The following is a 27,234-nucleotide window of genomic DNA, read 5'->3' on the forward strand; positions in this document are numbered from 1 at the left end:
AAGCGTGAAGTTAGGAGGTGGAAATCATGAAAGATAAAATCATCTAATATATTACAGTACTTTTAACTTGTTAAATATAGGATAAGTGGTATTGTTCCATTTAAATCTTTGTTGTTTCTAAACAAACTAACAAATATCTCTGTGCACATACATCTAACAACGGAAGATGCTGATCTTTCAACAACCAAGGGCCCAGGAGTGAAGGGGGGCCACTGAGGCTCTGATTGATGTACAGCCTTAGCAAACATTCTGAGAAGTAGTTCCTGATTATTTGTGGGGCTAAATATAATTTTACTGTGGGTCCCTGCAACTTATCACATTCCACAATTTACTGCTAATTCTTTTAAATGGCAAAAATTAAAAAAAATATATATACTGACAAGTTGTGGAATTGACAATAACAAATGATTTGTAGGGTTTCCTGGAGGAACTAAACATGGGCACTGTCATGTATAAACGAAGGCTTTGACATAATGTTTAGATTGTAAGCTTTTGTGAGAAGTGTCCTTTGAATCTATTTTCTTACTCTGTAGCTCTTGTTGTTTATTAAATTATAGTATCCCATCTCTGCCCACGTTCATTGTAATAAATGATGATGATAAGGTTATTGCTTGGGAGAGAAGTGTTCTCCTTTTTATTATTATTTTGACGCCCATTGACTTTAATGCGTTTGAAAATAATTTTCACCCATCACTACCAAAGACCTGTCTATCGAAGTCAGAACCATCAAATCGAATTTGTGGAATAATATAGACCTTAAACCTCATCTGATGGAATCCACAGCGAAGAAGTTGTCTATTTATTTACAACAAGAGATTTTACCTGATTCATTGATATCTTCAGTTACTAATTTTGACAAATTAATTTCCTCTGAAATCAGGAGAGAGCAGCATTACAGACTTTTCATAAAGGCTTTAAGTGGCACTCTTAATAACAACAACTACCTTAAATGTAATCTTCCCTCTCCAAACTCTTTCCATTTATTATGGCAATGTCTGGAAATTCACACTTTTTGGAGACTAATAGAGATTTTTTTTATATTCTAAACTGCATATTCCATATATATTTTATAATATAGCCCTTTTAAGTGATCTTTCTCCCATTGACCTCTTTCAATGGACCTACAAATCCAGGGAATGGTCCTTGTTACATTTGGTAGATTTTATCAGATTGACTTTGGCTGCAGCTCGAAGAATTATATTAAAAAAATGGATAGACTTCTCCTACCCCAGAGGAAGCATTATTAGAACTAAAAGCTTTATGCACTTGTGAAGCTTACAACATCAGACTTAAAGATTCCAGAGGAAGATCACGCTTCACCTCTAAATGGAAAATCTACTTCAAATCCTTATCCTCTAAGGACAGAGAGAAGATTAAATCCCTTTCCAAAACCACTTAGACCTTTAGTCCTTTGTTCTATCAAAATGAAACTTATTTCAGCACAAGAAATGTATTTTCTTTATATTCTCCTGACACTTCAACAAGTGTGAGCAGGGGAGGTTGCTGGGTATGTCCCTCTGGAGCTGTAGGCAGCGGAGGCTGCTGGGGAAGCCCCTCTGGAGCTATGGCCAGTGACTGCTGCTGAAGAACCCTTTGCTGAGGGATAGCCGGCCCAGGAACTGAAGCAGATTGCAGAGGAATAGCTGGCTTGAAAGCTGGAGCAAATTCATTTAGGAAAGCCCGCAGAAACAGAGCAGTATTAAGGATTAAAGGGGATCTACAGCACAATAAGTTCTCTGCCCAGGGACAAGCTTTACCTTCTAGCAGGAAGAAAACCATCTCAGATACTTACTGGGGAAGCACTTAAAAAGTATTCTCTCAGTCAGGAGCAGAACTTCCTCTAGGAGGATTGGACGTTCCATCATCTGTGAGTCAACATAGAGTGTTGAGTCTCTATGGGAAAAAGACCAGAAGGCACAGGAACAGCCCTTGCAGACTTTTTTGACTTTTAGGCTTAAGCATTCTGTTAGGGATAACTGAGGGAGCGCTGCAGAGGCAGATGAGAAAAGGGTAAGTCTTTCAGGCAGGGACTAACTGTCCACACAAGGAACTAAACGGCAGGACAGGAACAAGGAGACGAGGATGTAAAACAAAACAGGATGGGGAGTAGACTGGACAGGAACAAGGATGGTACGGGCATAGTTTAGATCAGAAGGCAGGAGCAGACTGGTAGGATAGAGCAGGACGGTGTGGGCGTAGATCAGGAGCAGACTGAAAGGATAGGACATCACGGTGCGGGCGTAGTTCAGATCAGTAGACAGGAGCAGACTGGTAGAATAGAGCAGGGCAGTGTGGGCGTAGATCGGGAGCAGACTGAAAGCATAGAACAGGACGGTGCTGGCGTCGATCAGATCAGACTGGAGACTGAATAACAGGAGGACTGGATAGCAGGAGGACTGCATAGCAAGAGGACTGAATAGCAAAAGGACTGAATAGCAAGAGGACTGGATAGCAAGAAATGGAAAGACAAGGATCAGGCTTGGTAGACAAAATGAACACAGGAAAAGGAAAGAGAGGGCAAGGGGCAAAGTAAGGTCAAGACAAGGTCAGGATTTAAGGGAGGAGCAGAGCAAGACTCAGAATAGTAAGGAAGACAAGGCAGGGCAAGGTCAAGGAAAGGTTAAAGCAAGGCAAGATAAAGGTCAAGACAAGACTGGAATCGAAGTAGGAACAGGCAAGGCAAGGTTTAAAGCAAGACAGGATAAGAGCAAGGCAAGGTAACAAGGCAAGGTTCAGGGTAAAGACAGGACAAGAAAGAGAAGGGTTCAGGCAAAACAAGACAGAAAAGGAAGCTGGCCCTGCAGGCTGCTCACCTGGCCCAATGGTTAAGGCACAGAGAGAGAAACGCAAAGGTCCTTGACTCAAATCCCAGCAGAGCCTGACAATTGCACTGACAATTTGGTACTTTTTTTTTTTTTGCTCATATGGTCAGGAGGTAGAATGTGACTTTAATTTAAAATTGTAAATATTGCCCTGTTTAGCGTGCAATAAGAAACAAAAACATGCATATATCTTTAATTAATTATTATCGCAATTTATAGCTTCCACTCTCAACTCATAGTTGGCTCTCATCATCTCATCAAATATATTTGTATGTCGCAATATCTGTTTCCCTGATTGATAGCTCCAGTCACCACTAGATGTCCTCAGTGAGCTTAGTCTCTCAATACCCATTTTAAAGCTATGTGGACGTGCTTGCTGGAATGCCTTTGATCTTCCTCAGTGTGACATTTGGTTTCAGTGCTTGGAACTGGGGGTTAGAACAATGTACAGTCCTATTCATTTGAATACAGCATTTGAATTGCTAGTGAAAATTATAATAATCTAGTTAAAAAATATAGGAGAAACACCAATATGTCTTCTCGGTATTTAATCACAAGGTCTTTTGCTTTAAAAACATTGGCTTGCAAATGCACAGAGTTCCTTCCATGGCACTAAATGCTAATTGCACATGTGCAGGGTCCCTTCTTATATCAGTATTGGGAGTCTAGGGGAGGGGGGACAGCTAACATCTGGGGAATTTGGGTGAGTTTGCAGACATGTATCGAGGGCTGAACCTCAATTTCACCTCCAGTGAAGTCCCTGCATTTTGACCCAAATTGAAATTGACTTGCTAGTGGAAATGACATTTAAAAATGTATTCCAGCAGTGAAAGGGTTAAAATATCCACTTGTTTGGCATTGGTACCCAATGAGCAAATCATAGATCAGGTGCCTTCTGAAATGGAGACAGTCCAGGAATATCAGGGGTAACTGTATAGAAACAAAACAAGGTCTCGGAAGATTTAGTAGGAGGGTATTATTTAATGCAAACTTGAAACAACACCACAGTTTCCAACAAAATGGAGCCCAGCAGGCGGAGAAGTGGTAAAGGCAACTGCCTGCACATTCTGAGTTTGATTCCCATATGAGCTGCTCGGGGATAGACAGCTAAATGTGATGTTTAACTTGCAGTTCCAGTTGAAAACATCTTTTGAATGAAGGGAGGTTGTTAAGCTAAAAACTGTGCGTTAAGAAAATGATAAAGTCTTAGGCAAGAGGAAATTGGGTTCATGGCGAGAGTACAAACATCAATTGAGGGAGAAGATACGGAAAGTAAAAAGACTGATATGTAAGAATGAGGCAGAAGATAAAATCATGGCTGATGAGTAGTGATGGGCGAATAAATTTGTCAGACACAAAACTGCGGCGAATATTCACCGGAGAAAAATCCGCCATGTCGAAAAAAAATTGGCGCGCGTCAAAATAGTTGCACACATAAAAATTGTCTTCAATTAAAATTATTGGTACGCCCATTGACTTTAATGCATTTGGACCAAGTAGTCGTGCGTATAACAATTGTCGCTCGCATCAAAATTTACGCTCGTCAAAATTATTTTGACACCCATTGACTTCAATGCATTTAACGAATGGCACAGATTCACCCATAACTACTGCTGAGGATGTGTCCAAAAGACCCATGACTGAAGCAGATGAGGCTGTGGTATGTGGTTTGCCCAGAGCTGTTGCCTTACGGCCAGAGCACCCACAATTTTTTATGCAACCTAACAGCTAGATTTTTATCCACCCTGCATGCACAGCCTTACTTGGCATTACATCTTAAGAGCATGACAAACAATCTGATCTTTGCATGATATTGCTACCTGGTACTGGACGATATCAAGCTGACTAGGGCCAAATAATTAGAGCGCAGGGGGGGGGGGGCTGAAGTAGCAGCCCCGGGGGGCCCTGGGTCTGTGCTACCTAAGTAGAAATATTGTAATATTGTAAGAATGCAGTATGAAGGATGAGGGCTGCCAGTGCAAGGCTGGAGAGTGTAAAATAGAGGAGCCACAATATAAAAAAATATAGTTAAGTCTGTGCAGCAAAGTAAAATATAAGATATATTTTGGAAAAGCTAATTTTAGTGCCTTGAGGGCTGCCCTACAGAGCATTGATTGGGGCATTACATTTTCAGTTAAAAACACAGAACAGAAATGGTTGTCATTTAAAATGATATTAAATCATTACTGTTCTCTATTTATTTCCTTAAGGAGTAAATGTAGAAGCTCTAAGAATCATCCTATGTGGCTTAATACAGAAGTAAAGAAGTTAATAGTAAAGAAGAGAAAGGCATTTAAAAACTACAAATCTGTTGGGACAGAATGAATTATAAACACTGTAATAAATGTTGTAAATCAGCAATCTGGAAGGCAAAGAAAGGAAATGAAGAGTTAATTGCGGTGGAAGTGAAAACTAACCCTAAAAAGTTTTTTAAATATATTAATAGTAAAAAGATACAGGTTGAGAGTGTTGCTCCATTAAATAATGGTACCAGTATGGTTGTAACAGATACAGAAAAGGCAAATGTGCTAAATCTGTTCTTTTCTTCAGTGTATACAATAGAGGAGTCTGAGTTCCCAGGCTCACTTTATAGCTGCACTAATGGCTCAGCTCAATCTAGTCAGTGGCTGACTCAGGATATGATTCATAAAGCTTTAATAAAGATTAATGTAAACAAGGCTCCAGGGCCACTGCATACACCCCGGGTTCTAAGAGAGCTTAGTTCAGTTTTAAATCAGCCCCTATTTCTGATTTTCTCAGATTCACTTTCATCTGGTATGGTGCCTATGGATTGGAGAAAAGCTGATGTTATTCCAATATTTAAAAAGGGATTACAATTTCAGCCTGGCAATTATAGGCCAGTAAATTTGACATCTGTGGTGGGCAAATTATTTGAAGGCTTGTTAAGGGATCACATTCAAAATTTTGTTCTAGTGAATGGCATTATGAGCAGCAATCAGCAAGGCTTTATGAAGGATAGGTCTTGTCAGACAAATTTGATTGCTTTTTATGATGAGGTACGTAAGAAGCTGGACAGTGGGGGGCAATAGATGTGATTTATTTGGATTTTGCCAAAGCGTTTGATACTGTGCCCCACAAACAACTGCTTTCTAAAGTAAGGTCTGTTGGGCTTAATGAAGTCATTTGCACATGGATAGGAAACTGGCTACAGGATCGGGTACAGAGGGTGGTTGCTAATGGTACATTCTCTACTAGGAGTAAGATTCTTAGTGGGGTCCCTCAGCGCTCGGTATTGGGTCCACTTTTATTTAACTTGTTCATTAATGACTTAGGGGAGGGTATTGTAAGTAATGTATCAGTGTTTGCTGATGTCATAAAACTAACCAGCCCAATTAATTCCATCCAGGATGTGTCATCCTTGCAACAGGATCTTGACAAACTGGCAATCTGGGCAGCTAAGTGGCAAATGAAATTCAATGTTGATAAATGTAAAGTCATGCACTTGGGATGTAAGAATATTCAAGCCACTTATACCCTTATGGGACTGCACTAGGCAAATCCATTATGGAAAAGGACCTTGGAGTCCTTGTAGATGATAAACTTGGGTGTAGCAAGCAATGCCAGTCAGCAGCATCAAGGGCAAATAAGGTCTTGAGCTGTATTAAAAGGGGCACTTGTAAGGCCCCATCTAGAATATGCCGTACAGTTTTGGTCTCCATCACTCAAACAGGACATTATTGTATTAGAGAGGGTACAGAGAAGGGCAACTAAGTTGGTAAAATGTATGTAAAATCTTAGCTATGAGGAAAGACTGGCCAAATTGGGGATGTTCACCCTGGAGAAGAGTCGCTTCAGGGGTGATATGATAACTATGTATAAATATATAAGGGGATCATTTAATAATCTCTCTAATGCTTTATTTACCAGTAGGTCTTTCCAGTTGACACGAGGTCACCCATTCCGATTAGAAGAAAAGAGGTTCCGCCTAAATATCCGGAAGGGTTTTTTTTACAGTGAAAGCTGTGAAGATGTGGAATTCTCTCCCTGAATCAGTTGTACAGGCTGATACATTAGAAGGGCTTGGATTGCTTTTTAGCAAGTGAGGGAATACAGGATTATGGGAGATAGCTCATAGTACAAGTTGATCCAGGGACTAATCCGATTCCTGGAGTCAGGAAGGAATTTTTTCCCCCTCTGAGGCAAATTGGAGAGGCTTCAGATGGGTTTTTTTTGCCTTCCTCTGGATCAACTAGCAGTTAGGCAGATTTTTAAAAAAAACTATATATATATATATATATATATATATATATATATATATATATATATATATATATATAGCTCCCATTGCAGTGAACATTGTTTTAAAGTGTTACAGTACTACTGGGTAGTGGTTATAAAGCCACAGCCCAGGGAATAACAACTGTAATGTAATTGGCATGAAGATAAAAATCATTGTCTATTGAAAGAAGCTGCACACTGGGAATTTAGCGTTTATCTTCATCTGTGAATCAGTTGCTACCAGCTACATAGTTATTAGATATTTTGTGCCAGGTAAGGGGTGTCAAAAACTTGCAGTCTAAAGCCTGTTAAATATATTTTATAATAAAATTGGGTATTATTTTAACTCTCCTTTTCTAATTCTGTTGGTTGGTCTTAATAATAATAATAATAATAATAATAATAATAACAATTATATAATATACTGTATAATAAAATAACATGTATTCATAAACCTTCATTAGTAAAAAGTAAACTACTGATTGCACTTGCCTTTGGGATACTAGTATTTTTTAGAAACAATCATAAAGTTGTACATTACTGTTGTAGAGAGCATAGAATGCTTACAAATTGTTATTGGAATTGCCATACTACTTATGTATGTACTTCAGTCAATTGCTCCTTCAAGAAGTTCCCAGACATTATTTTAAGATATTGGGCATTATTGACTAACCCTTACCTACCACCAGCACCATTCAAATTGACATTACAGTTCTCCATGTTCTCTGGGTGCCCTGTCCCTTTTGAGGTTCTTAAAACTTGACTGCATAGAACTGCAGTGTTGTGTTAGAAGGGAGAGGATTACCCTTTTGTAGAATCAGGTCTACCCTACTCCCATGTTGGGTTACCACCTTTTATAGTAAAAGTTATCGACATGAGCAGGAAAGAAGAAGGGTAATGACATTGCAGGGCAGGGGCAGGAAGTGGACAGATCGGGGGTGAATAGAGAACTTAAATGGGTGAGTCAAGGAGTGGAAAAGGTCAGTGGAAGAGGTGGAATTACAAATATACTGTCAAGTACATTGCCAATAAATTTTTTAATAAATTTTTAAATTAATAGCTGGTGATTTACTGGCTAGGTGAGTGACATAATGGTTGGGTGGCAACCAATTGAAAGTGTTCTATACTTCAGAGGTACCTACTATATATATATGTATATATAAAAGAAAATTCCCATTTTTTAAGTTACCAGATTGCTGGCGGACATACGTTCCCCCCTCCTTCACATTAGGTACATGTCTGTATGCAGTGCAGTTTTGGACTCCAGTCCTTAAGAGGGATATAAATGAGCTGGAGAGAGTGCAGAGACGTGCAACTAAATTGGTTAGAGGGACGGAAGACTTAAATTATGAGGGTAGACTGTCAAGGTTGGGGTTGTTTTCTCTGGAAAAAAGGCGCTTGCGAGGGGACATGATTACACTTTACAAGTACATTAGAGGACATTATAGAAAAATAGCAGAGGACCTTTTTACCCATAAAGTGGATCACCGTACCAGAGGCCACCCCTTTAGACTAGAAGAAAAGAACTTTAATTTGAAGCAACGTAGGGGGTTCTTCACAGTCAGGACAGTGAGGTTGTGGAATGCACTGCCGGGTGATGTTGTGATGGCTGATTCAGTTAATGCCTTTAAGAATGGCTTAGATGATTTTTTTGACGGTCATAATATCAAAGGCTATTGTGATACTAAGCTCTATAATTAGTATAGGTATGGGTATAGGTATGGGTATATATAATTTAATTAAAAGTAGGGAGGGGTGTATGTATGGATGCTGGGTTTTCATTTGGAGGGGTTGAACTTGATGGACTTTGTCTTTTATCAACCCAATTTAACTATGTAACTATGTAACTATGTTTTGCACTTGCAGTTTTTTTTGGTGGGGACAGAGGGTATGCTTAGTACATAATCAGGCAGCCAGGCGTAACTTCGCCGCACTTCGCCGCACTTCGCCAGGCGTAGTTTCGCCAGCGCTTTGCAAATTCACTAAAATCCAAAGTTGCGCTCAGGGGTAGCGTAAGGTTGTGAAGTTGCGCTAGCGTTGATTCGCTAAGCGAAGCAAAGTTACGCTAGCGATGGTTAATTTGCATACGGCGCTAAATTCAAGTTTCAATGGAGGAATACGTATCAGCACTACAAATGCCTAGAAAACCTTCAAAACATCAAATAAAAATTTTATTTTGCCCTACACATGTGCCCACTGTATAGGTAAGTTGCCATGAGTCAGAAAATGTAGGTGGGAAGGAGGGGAGCCCCAAAAAAATTTGCGATCTTTTCAGCCTATCACCCATAATGTCGAAAACATGCCAGCGTTTTTTGGGACTTAGAAAAAATTTTGACTTTTTTTGAAGCAATCCCTATCTACTCTATTGCGCTTCGCCTGGTCTGAGGTGGCGAAGGAAGTCTAGCGTAAAAGGTACCGTTCAGTACACTGCGCGTTAGTGAATTTGCGTAGTTACGTCCGTAGCGATAATTCGCCAGGCGTAAGCGTGCGTAGTAACACTAGCGAATCTACGCTAGCGTTCGGCGCTTCGGCGCTTAGTGAATTTGCCCCTGTGTGTTTATTGTGAGTTTGTCCTCAAGCTCTGACTGCACCCAATCCTAGAACTAGAAAAGGGGATATATATATATATATATATATATATATCTATATATATATATATATATAGATATATATATATATATATATATATATATATATATAAATGCAGACATTTGAAGTGACATTTAACATTCCTATTTATTATTCCTAAGGATGTCAGTGGTTCAGCAATAGCTGAGGACTAGAAGTTTGATACCCCTGTATTCACCTCTGTTACGGATACATTTTATTAAGCGGCCTATTATTATTTTTAATAATAATTATGTCTCTATGATGCCAGAGACATATCATTATTACAATCATTGTAACAATAATTTTCGGAAGAAAAATCTATGAGCATGTAAGTTATAATCACATTCAATGTCCTTACACGTCAGTGCTTGTAAGCAGAATCAACTCAGCATAAGATCTCTACAAAGAGTATGCCTTTAACGGGTTATTTTACCTTTAAAGTGACTTTTAGCAAAATGTAGACAATTCCCTCCTGAGACAATTTGCATTTTTTCATTTATTCATGTTTTAATGGTTTTTGCTTGATTTAGAATTCTTTTCTGCAGCTTTCCAGTTGGGAATTTCAGCAGTTATCTGGTTACTAGATTACAACTTACCTTAGCAACCAGGAAGTGGTGAGTATAAGAGACTGGAAAAGGAATAGGTCAGGTCCTAAAAAGAAAGATAAGTAATATGCCTTGCAGAACAATAATTTTGGTTGCCAGGGTCAGTGACCATTTGAAAACTGGCAAAAGTAAAAAAAAAACAAAAAATATACATAATGAAGACCAAAAGTGCTAAGAATAGAATCTTCTATATCTATAACATATTTAAATTAAAGTACTTGTTTAAAGAACTAAACCCAAAACATGAATACAGCTATAAATGCCATATTTTACATATTGAACATATTAAACCAGCTGAAATGTTCAGCAACTCTGCGGTTGGCCTTCAAAGTTGCCACGGGAGTTTGCCATATTGGATTTTGTTAGGATCGACACTCAGAGTGCTTGAAGTGGCTATGCTTAGGGGTTGTCATAAATCATCAAGCAGAAAATTAGCTTTTGCCTGTCATATAAGCTGACGGTACATGGCTGATTGGTTGTTGGTTTCTGAGCTGCCATGTACCAATAATCTGAATTATTTATTGATAGGTCTTATATTGTGACATATAGTGTACATAAATACAGTATATTGTGCATCACTTCTAAGCTCAGTAAGTGAGCAGCACAGAACATTTGAAGTGAATCAGCAGAAAATAAGTTGGGGAGCTACTGGGGCATCTTTGAAGGCACAGATCTTTCCTGCTAAAGGGCTGTGGTTGCCTTAGGCTGGTACAGAACCCAGAACATAATGTACACCATTTCTAGCCTACTTTTTAATTAAGCTTTAGTTTTGCTTTATCGCTTAATGAGACTGAGAGGACGGAAAATGCATCCACAAAGGTACACTCACAGTTTGGGATCCCCCTGCAATGGAAAGTATAGAAAAGGCCATTAACTGAGATAATTGTGCTACTGATTGTTCAGCTTTCTATCTGTTAAACCGTAGGATAATAGTCTCATGTGAAGAGAATACAATAACGCCATTTGTCAAGCGAAGAAACTTGAGAAAGTGCAATATTCCAATTCTTCTTCTGACGTTATAATTTCTTCCCTCATTCTTTATTTTCTTATATCTAGTTAACTTGTTTTTGTATTACTAATGTAGCATCTAGCATGAATGAAATCACTCTGGTGAATCACAAGTACAATATCAGATATGGTACTTCCAAATGTTGGCTGATGCTCTCATTTGCTCATGGTAGGATCATGGGCAGATAAGATATGTTATCCGGTTATTTGTCCTTGGGTCATGCAACTATTATGGAAAAATGTGTGCCTTTCTCTTTTTGGAGCAATGATCAAATGTCTAAATATGCCTGTGGAAACAGAAGTAAAGCAAGTATTGGGTATACTGTAATTGCACCCTCCAGCTAACGTCTTATACAGTAACTATGCATGCAAGACAGGCTTATGTAGTCAGATGTTGCAAAGCTATTATTTCTAGCACTCCCACAATAACCTTCCAATGCAGGTTGATCATCCTTAATATAATAGATACCAGATAAATATCAGGTGGGTTTGATATGGAGGTAATAAGAGCATAGGTTTCATTCCAGATATGGGATACCAGTTAGATTAATTCATTTGCCATAAGCCAGCCCTATCTAATATCATATACCTTTAAGTATAATTGCTTGGGATACGAAGTCTAATTATTGCTGTTTGTGTAATGTATTCCCATATATTAGAAGAAACATTTCAACATTTGTTCCACGGAGCACGTGCCAATGGGCAAACAGCTGCAGGGGCCTATTGATATCATCTTCTTCCCGCAACTGGTTCTGTCAGCAGAGTTCCCAACATAATGAAATATCTGCCTTACAGGAGAGACAGTGCTACAGTAGGAATCTTTACTACAGCAACACCTGTCAGTCTGATTAACCAAGGCCAACAGGACCTCTGTCCTGGATCTCCAACTGGTGTTAAATCCAGGAATGTCTGTAATCTTTATGTGTCCTGTGCCTGCCATATATAGCTTTTGCTCTTCTCATTATATTGACTTTTAACATTCTGTATTACAGTGAATTTATGTATAAAATGGTAGAATAGTGCAGTGAGTTGTTATATATTCTGCTACATTCATAAAGCTAAAAAATGCAATGAAAGGCAGTTTTTTGTTTGCTGAATTGACAACAGAGTAGTAAATTTAATTGAACTACTACAGTACAATGAAGCCAGATTATTATTATAGCCAACTGGATCTGATATAAATCGTGTAATCGAGTTCACATTTAACAAGTGGTGGATTACACAGTTAAATGGCCCTGTTAGTGGGGAGAATGTGTGGCCTACCACATAAGGTGGCTCACTTTGAGTTCTGAGGGTTCTTTGAGATCCATTGTCGCCGGCAACCCCTTTGCACAGGCAAGTCATGTGAAGAAAGCTATGACCAATGAAAGTGTGTAAAATGTCTTCTGCTGTTTTTTTTAACCCTATTAGATCTAATTATCTGCTTTAACAGGCTCATAGCAATTTACATTGAAACAAAAGACATTTTGTGTCAGTTAGTGTAAACATGGCACATGGCGAGGTGCCAGCATGGCTTAATGGGTAAGGCGTCTGGTTTCAGTTCAGGAGGTTAAGGGCTTGAGTCACTTTGTGGTTGCTTTATGCCACTGCGTATACAATAGGACAATCATTTTGACACCTAGAAGAAGAATGTGAGGAAGAACCATTAGTAGAATTGTGATTCTACATTACCTACCTTTTGTCAGAGCACATCCTCTGTGTTGCATTCTGCAGAACACTATAGCTACAGTATATGTCCCAAATAAAGATAGTCAGAACATACTAACTTTATACCTCAAAAACTATATGAAGTTTACAAAGGAATCTTTATTTAAAAGGGAACAGAATGCTGGAACAAGAAACTATGCATGCCTTGAAGGACTCAAAACCGAAGCTTATAATAAGACAGAGGTTAGTGGATGCACTGAACTCAAGCAGCAGCAGGGCTGGTGCTATCAAATGCGGGACCCAATTGGAATCATTTTGGTGGGGATGAAGTGGTGCGGGTTACTGACACACCGAGTATATAGGGAAATAAAAGCATCCATGCACAAGAGAAAAAGGAAATAAGGTACACACAGGGCAGGAAAGAGAGGAAGGAAATGGGGGCACACAACACAAAAGAAACAGAGGAAATAGGGACAAATAGGGCACATAATAGAGAGCAGGACTGGCCTTGGGCCTATTGGACCAATTGGGGCCAATAGGGCCCCGCACCTCTGGGGGCCCCGCACCACAGGGCAGCACAGATAATATTTCCCTCAGCACATGATGCTGCCTGGCCTGCCCCCAACTTTGTCCAGCCCATCCCCAAATCCATAGGTCCAGCCCACCCCCAACTCTGATAAGCCAGCCTATCCCCCAACTCCATAGGTCTAGCCTGCCCCCAACTCTCATAGGCCCAGCTTTCCTCCAACCTTGATAGGCCCTGCCTGCCCCCAATCCAACCAAGCCTGCTCCCAAGCTGAATCGGCCCAGCCTGCCCCAAACTAATTGGCCCAGTCCACTTTCCTATTTCCTCCCTCTCTCTCTTACCCTGTGTGCCCCTATTATGTGCCCCTATTTCATGCCTCTCACTCTCTTACCTTGTCTGCCCCTTTCCTTTCTATTTTGTGCCTGTATGCCCTTATTTTCCTAAATACTTGGTGTGTCAGTAGCCAGCAACACTTTGTCTAGGGGCCCCGCCAACATGGTCCCAATTGGGCCCCACATTTGATAGGATCAGCCCTGATAGAGAGAGGAAATAGGGGCACACAGGGGAAGAGACAGAGGGAGGAAATAGTGGCAAACAGAGCATGAAAGAGAGAGGGGAAATAGGGGCATGCAGAGCACGAGAGGGGGGAGGAAGATTAATGTGCTAGAGAACATGCTTGGGCTATGCATCAGGATATTCAATAAAGTAAAAAGCTCTTTACTAGAGCTAGACATTAATTATACATTTAAAATGTACAAGTCAGGTCAACCATTAGGGGTTCAGGTACTACAGCTATAGGGAATTCAGCCAATACTAGAGCAGTGAAAAGAAATGCTCTGGGGGCCTCATATCTTACTCTTCTACAGGCCCCTAGTGACAATAAGTGGGTCACTTATGGAAGCCCTGGAACAAGTTAGGAATTGTAGTAACCAGTGCTGGGCAGGCGCCCCAGGCAACCTGGCCAGAAATATTGCAATACCGCCCCCGCGCGCATCTGTGCACAAATGAGTTTGCGCATACGCACCTGTGCGCAAAACGGGGCTGCACATGTGCAAACGTAGATGGCACATATGAGCGCTGATAGGCCTGCTTCAGCACACTTTGATGTCAGAGAGCACCACCTGCTTAACCTTTTTCAGTGGCGGACCAGGGTAAACTGCTTATGAGGTACGTGCCTGGCACCCCTAAGTTTTGCGCCGTAGGCACATGCCTCTTCTGCCTACCCCTAGTTCTGGCCCTGGTAGTAAATAATCTACATAGGAATTTTATTTTATTGTTGCATTCAACATAATCTAGGCAATCAGGCAACATATTCCGTCAAAAAGCAATTCTGGAGTAATAATTAATAATGTTATTTTTGTAGTTGACAAAATTAAATGTGACAAATAACTGACTTGAGAGTTCATCATATTCAGTTTATTACAGCTTTTAGAGTAAAATAGAAGCATTGTGTATTACTAAACTGTTGTCAAGTCAAGCTGCATCTAGTAAGAAATGTAATGGTTTAATATGCAGATGCCTGTAAAAGTCTATCGATCCATGGCAGTTGTTCATGCAACATAACCTTTAAAAGGGTACAAGGCAAATGAACATTACTTTGCATTTTCTCTTTTTAAAAAAATAAAGCCATATCACTAGTATATGTTACAACTATGTGTTTGTTCAGCAACAGAGCTGTCATGGACTACCAGGTGTTGATCTATGACTACCTAAGCATGTGAATTTTTGCATATACAGAAATTATGGTTTCCAAGGATACATTATTGTATATTCTTCTATTTAACGAGTGCAAGAGATTTTGTGTTTCTGACTGTGTCAAAGTTTCATACAGTATTTAATGCATGGTACTGCATAGTATATAAACATTTTGTTAGCCTAACCACTAAAACATAAATGTCATAATACTGCATGCAAAAGGCAGTCAAGAATCCACAAATTACTTAACCAGTTTTTATTAAGTTTTTTTGAAAATGAGATTACACACTTTTGCAAATGTACATGGTAATGAGAAAAAGACAAATATCAATAGAAAAAACTAGAAAAAGAGAAAACCCTTTGCTTGAAATAGCACTGAAAAAGAGTAAGAAACATTTGATCAGGACTAAAACCAGGTTATTTAGTAGTGCATAGGTTACACGTCAGAGCTGTGATGGCTCTATGCAAGGGAAAAAAGGACCATTTGAAAAATTAGAAATCCTATGGTTCATTTTAGAGGTCTGGAAACTGCAAAACTGCAATAAAATAATCACTCTAGATTTATCAGGGTGAAAAACAGTTTTTTATAAAATATATTGTGGTTGTACTGCTGATAAAAAAAACAATATTTCCTTATGTTAATTGGCAGCTGAGATACAAATACAGAATAGGCACAATATAAACTTTCTAGGAATACTATTTGATTCATTAACATTTCTGTCACCAGCCTCTTCTTAATTCTCAGTTTCGCTGTACTAAAATGTAAGCGATGCCCACCTAAGACCATCATTTATGTGTAATGCACAGGTCCGCCAATATTTAATGTTTGTTGTGTAAACTAATAGATTAAAAAAAACATAATGGGATTTCTCCAGAAAAGATCTTTCTTTTAGTTGAAGAAAACAACCAAAAAAGAGTGCATGACTTTCTTAAAAGGACTAACACATTAGGCTATCTGGTTCTTTTTGTAATGCAACCAACACATTCGGCTATTTATGTAACAAATTACTGCCATTGCATTTATTATGTAACATTCTCTTTTAAGCCAAGTGCTTGTAGGCACCCTACTTGTGAGTCTGATCCCAGTGTCGAAAAAATGTCTATATATAAATTCAGCACTCAATCATATATTAAAGTGTGTACATTTTTTTTCAGAGTACATTTTTAGAACCAGCTTCATGTCCAAGAACTGGTTTGAAGTCAGCTATGCACTTGTTTCTTTAGAAGAAATGGCATTGTGTATAGGGACTCAACTTAAACAGTGTGCTAATGATACATAAATATGGGTAGTGGCCTTTAGGTTCACAATGCCAAGTATTTGTTTACCCTATACTGTTACTATGGCAGGGATTACTTACTGCATCCGGATTGTGATTGTGCTCACAACAAACCTGACTGAAGAAATTCCTATTCATCTTTTGAGAAATGCCAACCTCTAGAACACAGTCAAGCAAAATATTTATCTTTGTTTTACCTTAGGGTACATTCATACTGTAGATATACAATGCTGTTAACATGTATTTAGGATGCACTGTGAATGCACCTGCCAAATGTATTTTTATATGAGGAAAATAGGTGGGTACAGAACAAAATATTGTTCCTGTATCTAAGGCACTTGAGTGTAAACATCAAAGTGCTTTAGGCACAGCTTCAGTATTTCTATTATGATGATCACATCCCACCATGTGAAGAATAGATTTGCTGCAGGGCAAACAATGATGGAAGTCAGTGTACCATTAATGCATGGTAAAGGCACTTGTAAGCTTCTTAATACCCTTGGAATACAAAATATTCCCTCTACAATTGGTAGTGGCAAATATCCTCCAACCTAGAGGTATGCCAATATTTTTTCCTATTTGACCTATGTAGTTGACTGAACATTCCATGGCATTGAAAAAAAATGTTTGCCATTATACACTGCCCCTTCATGAACAGCTTATTTTATTGTACAGTAAATATGTATTGTATAAAATAAAATAAAAAATACCAAAGTTAATATGTTAATGTGTTACACAATGCTGTTCCCTTTGATGGATTCTTCAGGCTAATTAGTAGACAAATGACTGCCTAAAAAAACATCATTCCCCTTTCCCTGTTTATATGAACCTGTAGATGTTTAAACATCATCTATCACCTCCATCCTTAGACTTCTTGTCACAACTCCCTTAAGCATCATCCTCCATTGTTTAATGGCTTTCATGAGACTCTTACTAGTTTCCAGTAGAAAATATTACGAAATGCACTGCACATTCAATGCATGCACCCCAAGAATCTTGTAAATAAACAAGCTAAATCTTCTAAAGTTACATCAACTATTCCACTATGTACTGAATCTTGATTACAACTATGGTTCCTAACATTGCTCTTTTTAACATCAATAAAAAGCTTTTTCTGTACAGTTTGGGATGGCACAAACATTATGAAAAACCTACACCTCCAAGTGGAACCCACATTACTTTGCTCAGCAAAATCATGGAGGCTATTAAATTACAAAAGAATGCTAAAAAAAATCACCACAAATGAGGCTTAATTTTTAAAAACCCATGCATGTGCTGTGTACAATTAAGCAAGAAATCATTGGCTTCAAGCTGCGATATATTACAACATGATACAATGAAGATATTTTGTCTCAGCCCATTTGAAAATCACCAGCTTCTTCAACATTCACAGGGCTCCTGGCAGGTTAAATTATCATTAAATATAACTGGGCCCAGTTATATAAAGAACAAGCTATAGTAAGGGAGGAAGTTCTGAGGGTTTGTTCTTAAAAAACTGAGGACATTCAAAAATGGTTCTAAATTTACATTTTTACACAGTTGCAATGTTTCCCCTTTACAATAACAACAATAAATATTATAAACAGATTGTGTTATTTTTAATGAGGTTATAGATGATAAAGGTTAAAATGGACAATCTCTCTGAATAAATTCAGCTACACATGTTTCAAGCATTCTAAATCAGCTATAACCATAACAATTTTCTCTTCCAATCGACTGTATTGACGCTATTGAAATTATTTCTCAAGCTGAACTGTCTTTAATGGAGGTAGTGGGGTCAAAATAATCTTTATCAAGGTAGTAGGGTTTTTTATGGACCTTCAAATGTTGTCAAAATACAAATAACAGCACCCCACAGTGCCTTCAACTGTTGGTGAGAGTTTAACTTCAAAAACAGCAAAATAGCATTTGGACAACATTGATAGAAAGTAAGCCTGCAGCCATCTTGCCCTACTCTCTACATCTGTAATACCTTTCAACATGCTGCAGAACCATGGATTATGTCAGGTTTATTCCTCTAAAGACAGCTCTGGGTTCCAAATATGCTATTCTTACTTTAAAATGGGGATTAGAATAATATAATTCTAATATACATTATCCCTAAAAGTCGAAAAATTGGAAACAATACCATATAAAAAGGTTTTCACTAAAAAAAACAAAAACATTTTTTACATGTGTAGAAAAGCAGATAAAACCTGGATCTGTACCCAAAATCAATTTTACTGCTAAATATATTGTATCTGGGCCTTATCCCAAACAAGTAGCTATAGATTTACTGTATCTTGACCCCAAACTGCAGGACAAATTCCTTGGTTTCCTAATCCATCCCTCTGATACACTTTTATGGCAAAATGGTGGGTACTACCCATAGTTACCCCCAAAAATGTCTTTCATGATAGCTTTATTTACAAATGTCAAAACTTGTAATAAAAAGCCTGGAACATGGTTCATTCTTTTTGGCAAAACCACAAACTACCACACACAGAATATATATATATATATTTTTTAATTGTATACAAAAAAAGTGCTGGGAAGTATTACAAACAAATCTTATTTGTATGATAAATGTCACTAATTATATCCATCTGTCCATGTCATCAATAACAATACAACAGTGCAGTAACTGCTTCTAGGGCTGGTGATAACCCCTGTACACATACAGTACCAGTGGTGTTTATCAACCAACTAGACTGTGGTTGTATCCAATCACCATGTAATTTTATATTTTCCCCATCTTCTAAATGTTTATAACAGCATTGACTTCCTAATTACCTTATCATTACTTTCTAATGAAGGCTGCACTGTGCTGTCTTCCTATCCAACACCAGATAATTTACAGGTTGGCCTGCGGACCTGATAAAAGTAACCAAATTCTCCATGCTATAAATAATAAAAGAAGTCATAGTCACATGACTAAACATCCATAGACTGAAAGATCTAGTCAGCACAGTATGGTTTGCTTCTTGCTTTGAGAGCATGGAACCATTTACGTTAACCCAAGTACTTTTCACAATAAACCACACAGAGCTAATTAACTGCAGAAAAGCTTTTGTCATTAATTGGTGCAGCTATCCTCATGTTTTCTTGTGTGAAGTTACAGCAATATGTCTATCAAAACTGAGATAAACTTATAGGTAATTATAGGCAAAGCTTCTACAGGGATACCTGGCATAAATATGTACTCTGATGTCAAACTCTTTAGTAATACCAAATAAATGTTGATCCAGTAGTCAATTAAGCACTGACACGTGACTATACAGTATATATTTACCCCCATAAAGAACAAATTAGCAAAATAGCAAAAAAGCATATTCATTTTATAAACACTGGACAAATTGGTACCTGAGCAGTAAGCCATGGCAACCAATAAGATGTTTGTTTTCTTTGTTCAACCTGCAGCTCAAAGAAAACAGCCAATCACCAAGTGGTTGTTATAGGTTATTGCCCAGGTGCAAATTTTCCCAGTGTTTCGAAATGAGCCACAGTGTGCGTTATTATTGTGCATACTGCGCACTTGTGCATTTGAACTGTAGCCAGCAAGCAGACCCATGCTTTTAGTATACTGTATCTTACATAACTTGAGAGATGATTGGCATCATGTTGATATTTCATCATCTATTTAATACCACACTAGATACAGCCAATTGTTTGCTTTTCTAAAGTGCATTAAAGGCGTAAGCACATTTTCAATGATCACTGGTGCTTTTCCTGCTCCAATAGCAGCCCTCTTTCTATACAGTAATAATTCCCAAATAACAAAAACACTGTTTTGTTTTTTTTAAATAATCTGATGCTATGAGAATATTTTGCTCCATATACATGAATATGATGGCTTATGTCACTGTGCCCCTGTGCCAATGAAATCCTGGGAGGCAACATGCACTTGCTGTTAACAAGACTCAAATCTGGTAGGTGGAACCAAAAGTGTTCCATAATTCATGTCTTTAATAGAATGTCTGTGCCCCCTCAAGAGTGCAGAAGGACCCCTATAAGTACTGAATGATACAGGACAGGAATATTTGCAGGAATCCTAGCCAGAGTATTCAGATTCAGTTTTTTCCAGGCATCCAGGAATTCCAGGAATCCAAATCCTGCCGAAAAAAGTCTAATCTTGGCTGAATGCCCAACAGAATCCTGGATTTGGTGCATCCCTGATTTGTAAAGAAGCAGGAAAACATAGCTACTGCTGACTAGAAATGCTTTATTCTAGTACCTAAAACTTTACTTGAATGCATTTATAAAGTACAGTATATCAAAAGTTACACATTTTCCTGTTTTTTGCGTTGCTGTGTGTTTTGATTTAATGATAAGTCACTATAATGTTACTGAAATCAGTATTTGTCAGGCTCAAGAATTTAAAAAGTGAGTACAAAGTTCCTGAAGATATTGTAAAAAAAAGACAAAGAATATAGTTTATTTTGCAAAACATAAACCTGTTCTGTGTTTTGCTACAAGAGGTTGGATAACTATAAAGAGAGTATCAGTGCGTCCAGAGTTGAATAATATAAGGCAAGTAGTACTTGACAGGTAACATCAGGGAAGATTTATATAGTAAATAATGGACTTCCTATTAATAAAAAGACATTAGAAGTCAGCAGGGAGTTCCTTGGCCAAATAAAGACCGCAAACTGAATCCATTTATACCAGTGTCCTTTCTTTCAGGTTGTGGAACTTCAAGGTAACTTTTTAACATCCTTATATTAGGGAGTTGGGAGTACATTATTTTTTTTATATACAGGTTTCAATGAGGTGTATGATACAAATGACATCGCTAAACACCAATTATAACTGATGACATCTATAAGCAATCATGGCTCTCTTGTTATAAGCCCATAAACAAATACTAATAAGGACCAGAGGTTAAGTAGAATTTTAAATAATTAAAACTGCTGTTTTGCATTCGGATTCCTAAAGACTGTATAGTTTATGTGCTGATGAATAGAAGCTTTGGTCATAAAATGGGTTTTATCATATGCCTTTTATCTCAGCAGTTACAGAACATTTAAAGGAAAAGTAACGGCAAAAACTGAAAGTGTTTTAAAATTTGTGTGCTTGCTTTAGAAGCACTAGTATAGTTCATTTAAACAAGCTGCCATGTAGCCATTCAAGCACAAGATACACAGTAGTTAACAGATATTCAGAAGTTCTGATTAATTCCATTGTATACTACAGAGCGTATCTGTTATCTGCTGTATATCCTGTACCTTTTCTCCTTTTTCAGCTTTGAAGCCTGCCCCCATGACTACATTGCAGCTTGTTTATATAAACTATGTAGAGTTTCTGAAACAAATACAACAGTGCAGCACAACAATACATTATATTTTCATGACTTTAAAATACTTTCATTTTTCGATGTTACTGTTCTTTAAGGGTGAATTCACTAAAGGTGTTCAGAGTGAAAATGTTAGCACAATTGTTTTCTGCACTTTTTTTTGCACCAAATACAGAACATGCTGGTGATAAATGAGGGAAAACTCACATGTTACATAGGGGCAACATACAATGGCAAAAAAGCTCTGTAGTTATCACCTGGTCAAAGCAAGATTTTCTGCCCTATGAAGTGCGATTCCTAACTCTTAACAGGTTAAAGTAGCCAGATCACTATGTGTGCTAACAAATCTATATGTTTGGCCCTCAGGAAGAAACTGTAGCCTGTAGGCACCCAGTGCAGCAAGATCAGCAGAACACCCACATGTTGCTAACTATGTTGGCCAAGGTTTGCCGCTCCAGAATGATCAGTTCTGGATAACCATTTCTGCTCAGATCCCATGGACAAAGTTATTGCCAGTCAAGGTGGTATAAAATGCCTATGATGGCAGCCCAAAGCATGGAACTATGCCCTTACTGCATTATATAGCAAATCAGCATGTTGCTTTTTTGTACATAGTGCTATTTAAAAATTCAGAATGTAATAGTAATATTATATATTTAAACCTCTACTAACCACTCAGTTTATCTCTTATTTTTATGTAATAACCCCCAACCCAGAGCACACAGTACATATTGACCAACAACTGTTAGCATTAGGACAAGCACCTGTGAGACAGAATCAATGGTGGAGCTGAACAGTTTTAACCATTAGTCTATGACAAAGGTTTTTAAAGGTAGTTCTGAAGTCCTGTTCCACCAAAACACAGCAGCATATGTGTAAGTAAGTCTCAATTTGATAAGCTGCTATAGTGAAAATGAGAAGATACAATATACCATGCTTACATTACACCCTACAGCTCCCAGAAACACAATCTCCAGCATATTATTATGAAGGTTAAAACACGTAAGATGGTAAAAGTATTGCTGCAGAGATAAAATACTGGGTTAATACCCACAGAGGTGTTTAACAAGGCTGGCATTTTAATCTTCAAGGCATATCACTTACACTTATTCTGTGCACATTTCAGATCAATGTTTAAGTCTAGTTTAGCTGGTGTGGATTATCATGAAATACTGTCACTTTGTAGTATTTGATTGCATCCCACCTGTTCTCTGGTATTATCTCCAAATCTTTAAAAATAATTCCCCTCATCCTGTTCATATAATATCCCTAAATTGATTGAGAACCATATTAAGAGATTAGAGCCATGACAGGTTTACTGATAAACTCGGCAAACCTAACGACCTTTATCTTCCAATGTCTTCAGTTACAAAAAGTGAATCATCCCCTTCAGATTTGCTTCTATTTTTATAAACATTTCTGCCATCTGCTGCTAAAATAAGAAGTCATGTTCCCATTGGCAGTGCTGGCTGGTGCTAGACAGGAACACAATACTAAAGCATGATGGATGTGTTAAGATTGGAGAGGGGAAGTCAGAGTTGTACTAAAAAAACACAAGTGCCCATATGGCTATGCATGGTTTCCAAAGAATTTGGCAAATGTGGCCAAGCTGATGTCTTGTTCGCTACCACAAATGCACTAATTATATAATTTCAATGTATTAATCAGTTAATGAAGCAGCAAACCTAATCTAAAAAAAGTTAGATCAGTAAATGATCAGCCTAGACATCATCTTTGCCTTTTTTAGCAGCACAATACAGATAAAAGGTGAGGTTTCATAGACTGATAGCACACAGTATCAACAACACATTTCTTCCCAACTTAATGCTGAGTAGGCATTTGTGTAATATCACCCTTTATATCTACAGCACTAAAAAAAGCAAACTGTGTTTTGTCAGGCATATAGATTGTGTGGGAGAAATAGGAAAGTATTGCCAGCAGTTTGTTCTTTTTTTTCAGGTGCATCAAAATATTCCGGACTGTCAGGAACGTTTGTAATAAACAGACTCATTTATCAAATCTGGTAATGTTTTCAATTTGTCTGAGTCTGTTTGACTGCTTTGACCAGTTGAACACATTGATTTTCTGTGGGTTGATAAAGCCGAGTGCAGCTGAGCAGTAGTGCTGACCCCAAACACCCCATTAGGATTTATTTGGTGTTGTGATATCAGTGGAACATTGTGACTAGGAGGGGTCTGAGGGCTTGATTTCCATTATAATACAAATAGGATCAGCAGAACAGTCTATACATATACAGTATCTAGTGTTCCTTGGATTGTCCTACTTTGCTACATATAAAGGGAACACAGCTAACAGGGTTGCTAATAGTGCCAGTGATTTAGTAAGAATGACACTATTACCAGCCTACTGCCATATTGAAGATCAGAAATTGATCACAATAGGGGAACTTGGCACACATACACACATTTTGAAGCCTGCTTCGTTACTACAAACCATTCATAACCAACCCATGGCTTTCTGACAATTGCTTCCCTACAGCTACCTTTAATTTCCACCGAAAGGATGGAGGACGCTGTCGTTTATTAATGGCTGGAAAGTAACAAATTGCCTGTCTTTTCTTTCAATTAACATGAATTCTTTTGAATCACAAAGATGTATGGCACACACACAGTAAATCAGGAAAAATAATGAAATGGAACTGAGCTGTAATTGTATCCAAAGTCAAGAAAGCACCAGGTTGGCCAGGTCTTCTTTCTACTGCAAGCTCCTGTCAACTGGGGGCAACATTCAGTGACTTTACATGGAATCTCCCAAGGAATCAGAGTCATCCAGAGACAGGGGCAGGTAAAGATCCTATAAAAACAAAATGGGCATGGGTTAATTCTCAGGAACAATTTAACAATACTAAGAAGGGACTATAAATCATTTCCAACAATGCTGCTTAATGCTTATATAAAGTGAGGTTGTTTGTTAAAATAAAATCTGTATATATTTTCTTGAATTAAAAAAGTGAGACCAAAAAAAAATCATTCTTAAGTGGGACAGGCCAACAGCACACCATATACCCCAGCGTTTTTCATAAGCATTATGCATCAGTCTTACTTGTATAAAGGAAGCAGTTAATGCTTCATTACTTATCATAACTTCTCTGACATTCACGATTGACAGTATGATATGTTTATAAAAGCTGATAAAAGTATCAGTTTGTTCAAATGAGTTTGACTGTATTAATGCTCTGTGTAGCTCAGTTGTGCTGAACACTAACACCTATCTGAATCCTTAATCCCTGAAGCAAATCTCATGGTGTAGAAAGGCTTTAGAGGACAGTTAATAAGAAACAATTACATTTCTTTACAAGTGGCAGACATCAATACAGCTTGTAAAAAAAATACCAACGGTAGCCTTATTGACTTAATTATGTAAAATATACTAGTGACGCAATGTCCAATAAATTAATAACGCCACCAGCCATCCAGTTTCCCAATGATCCATAGCGCAATGTATGCCAGGGCTTGGAATAGCTTTATTCCTCTTCTCCCTAGCATGACTGGCTGTTTTAATATTCCCAAGTAGCGGGTTAGGTGGGTAAATATAGGCCTAGGTTGTGGGTTCCTTCTTCCCATTCTGTTAGCCAGAGCAGTTCAGCTCCCTCCGTTATTGCAGTGTTTTGTTTTCTATTTACACTACAGTGATGGTAGTATCTGCGGACCCAATGTATATATAGGGAGTTTTATAAGTATACTCGCCAGGAAATAGACTTGGTTGAGAAAAGAGCCTGGTTTCAGGCCATCTTGATAGATTGTTAGATTGTTAGATTATTTGCAGGCTTTACTTTGGAATTAGGTGTTTGTTAAACAGACACTGGGGCAAAAAAGCCGAATTCTCGTCAGCGACCACTTGACCATACTCTGCACCACTTCGCCAGGCACAAATTTGTTAGCATTACGCTAATTCCCTAAAATGCAAAATTTCGTCTCAGCAGCTGAACGCTGGTGAATTTTCCCTAGCATTGCTTTGGCTGGGTGAGAATCTCCTAACGAATTTTCGCTAGAATATTAGAATATTAGGGTCACTAGGGTTAGTTAGAATATTGACAAGCATGTTACATGGCTCATCCCTTAAACAGTCCTAGAACCATATTCTTTATCACCATTATCGGAATAAGCTAAAAATAAATACAGCAAACACTGTGAAAGAGTTAGCAAAGAGGAAAGGAACTCTGCAAATGATTTAGAGCGCTTTGCAGAGCAAGGTTAAAAATTTGTGTTCCAAGCTGCAGCCAAATATTTGTTAAACATTGGCTGGAGCACAAATATTGGTCTTCAAGCAAACTAAAAACAGTTCACAATATAAATGGTTCTAGGGCAAGAATTCTGCAAAGGAGGTCAAGGAATTCTAAGTTAAGTCTCCTTGGTAATATGTACTGTAAAAAGGTGCTCAAATAAAAATAAGTAAAAAAAACAACAAATTGTTCCAGAGAGGAAAAAAACCCTGATCAATCTGTGTTCTATATTTATGCCCTCTATATATTTTTATTGAACATTAATAAATCATTTCCATAGTTTAAATTATAATTTGATCAGCAGATTGAAGGCAGCTCTTTGGACACCAATTGTACAAAGCACAACCCTCAATATCTGAAAGTTCCTTTCCATATGGTGAAGTTACATTGAACAGAAATCATTTAGAATTCAGATATTTTAAGATATTTTTAGAAGGGATTGATACTGTATAAACAATGTGTGACTTTTTGAGGTACTTTTCTTGGGAAGCACTAACAATTCAACCTTAATCCACCCCGATTCTCAGAATAGAACTTATGTTTGCTGCATAGGAAAATGGTTGTTACCTCTTTTAGAAACACCAACCCTAAACACAGGTCAAAACACCCATAAATATATGAGCCCTTAGATGAATGCTTTAAAATGAATTATCTTGGTGTGCTGTCTCGTCACTAAATTATGCCATGAGATGTCTTCAAAATTAATAATACAATACAAGTAAGTGTAACCTACACAATATATTGCTTTAAAACACATGGAATAATCTGCTTATTGACAGGGCAGTTTATTACAAAATTGCAGATATATATTTATAATAAGTGAAGTGTATTGCAGAAAATGCACAAATCCCCCCAATGCTCTTTAAATATGCAAATCACCTATAAGAGCAGGGGAGTAAAATTGTTAAAAATTCCCTTTAATTATATGCATGCTAAAACTTTTTTCCTGTGTCATGTAAAATACTATGATTATTAAAGTACAATCTGTGGGCTGATTGTGCCAATGCATTTCACTGCAACAGCATCTAACATACCATTGCAAAGGCTTTTGAAAAATTGTCACATATAACTGTAGGGATTTCATTTTAAATAATCAGGAATCACAGTAAATAGTCAATGCAATGAATTCCAGTATCTTGTTGAGAATGTTGGAGCCCTGCTGCAGGTCAGTCAGGGACAGGTCTGGTCTAACCCAATATAATTAAAATCGCTCTAGAGTCGCAAAAAAACCTTTGTGATTGCGAAATGTTATTACATACATTGCACATGTTCACAAAAGCCATTTGTTTG

The 27,234-nt window shown here is 37.9% G+C and overlaps 1 protein-coding gene across 1 annotated transcript in view; it reads right to left on the reverse strand.

Moving 5' to 3' along the window:
• Positions 1–22,767: 22,767 nt before the first annotated feature.
• The window catches only part of dcx.S (doublecortin S homeolog), a 58,153-nt gene continuing 53,686 nt past the window's right edge, over positions 22,768–27,234 (reverse strand). The window contains exon 7 of the mRNA XM_018232978.2: positions 22,768–24,515. Coding sequence (XP_018088467.1) covers positions 24,459–24,515 — 57 coding nt within the window. The 3' untranslated portion in view covers positions 22,768–24,458. The remainder of the gene's footprint in view (positions 24,516–27,234) is intronic.

The sequence above is a fragment of the Xenopus laevis genome, chromosome 8S (assembly GCF_017654675.1).
Source record: "Xenopus laevis strain J_2021 chromosome 8S, Xenopus_laevis_v10.1, whole genome shotgun sequence".
Classification (NCBI taxonomy): Eukaryota; Metazoa; Chordata; class Amphibia; order Anura; family Pipidae; genus Xenopus; species Xenopus laevis.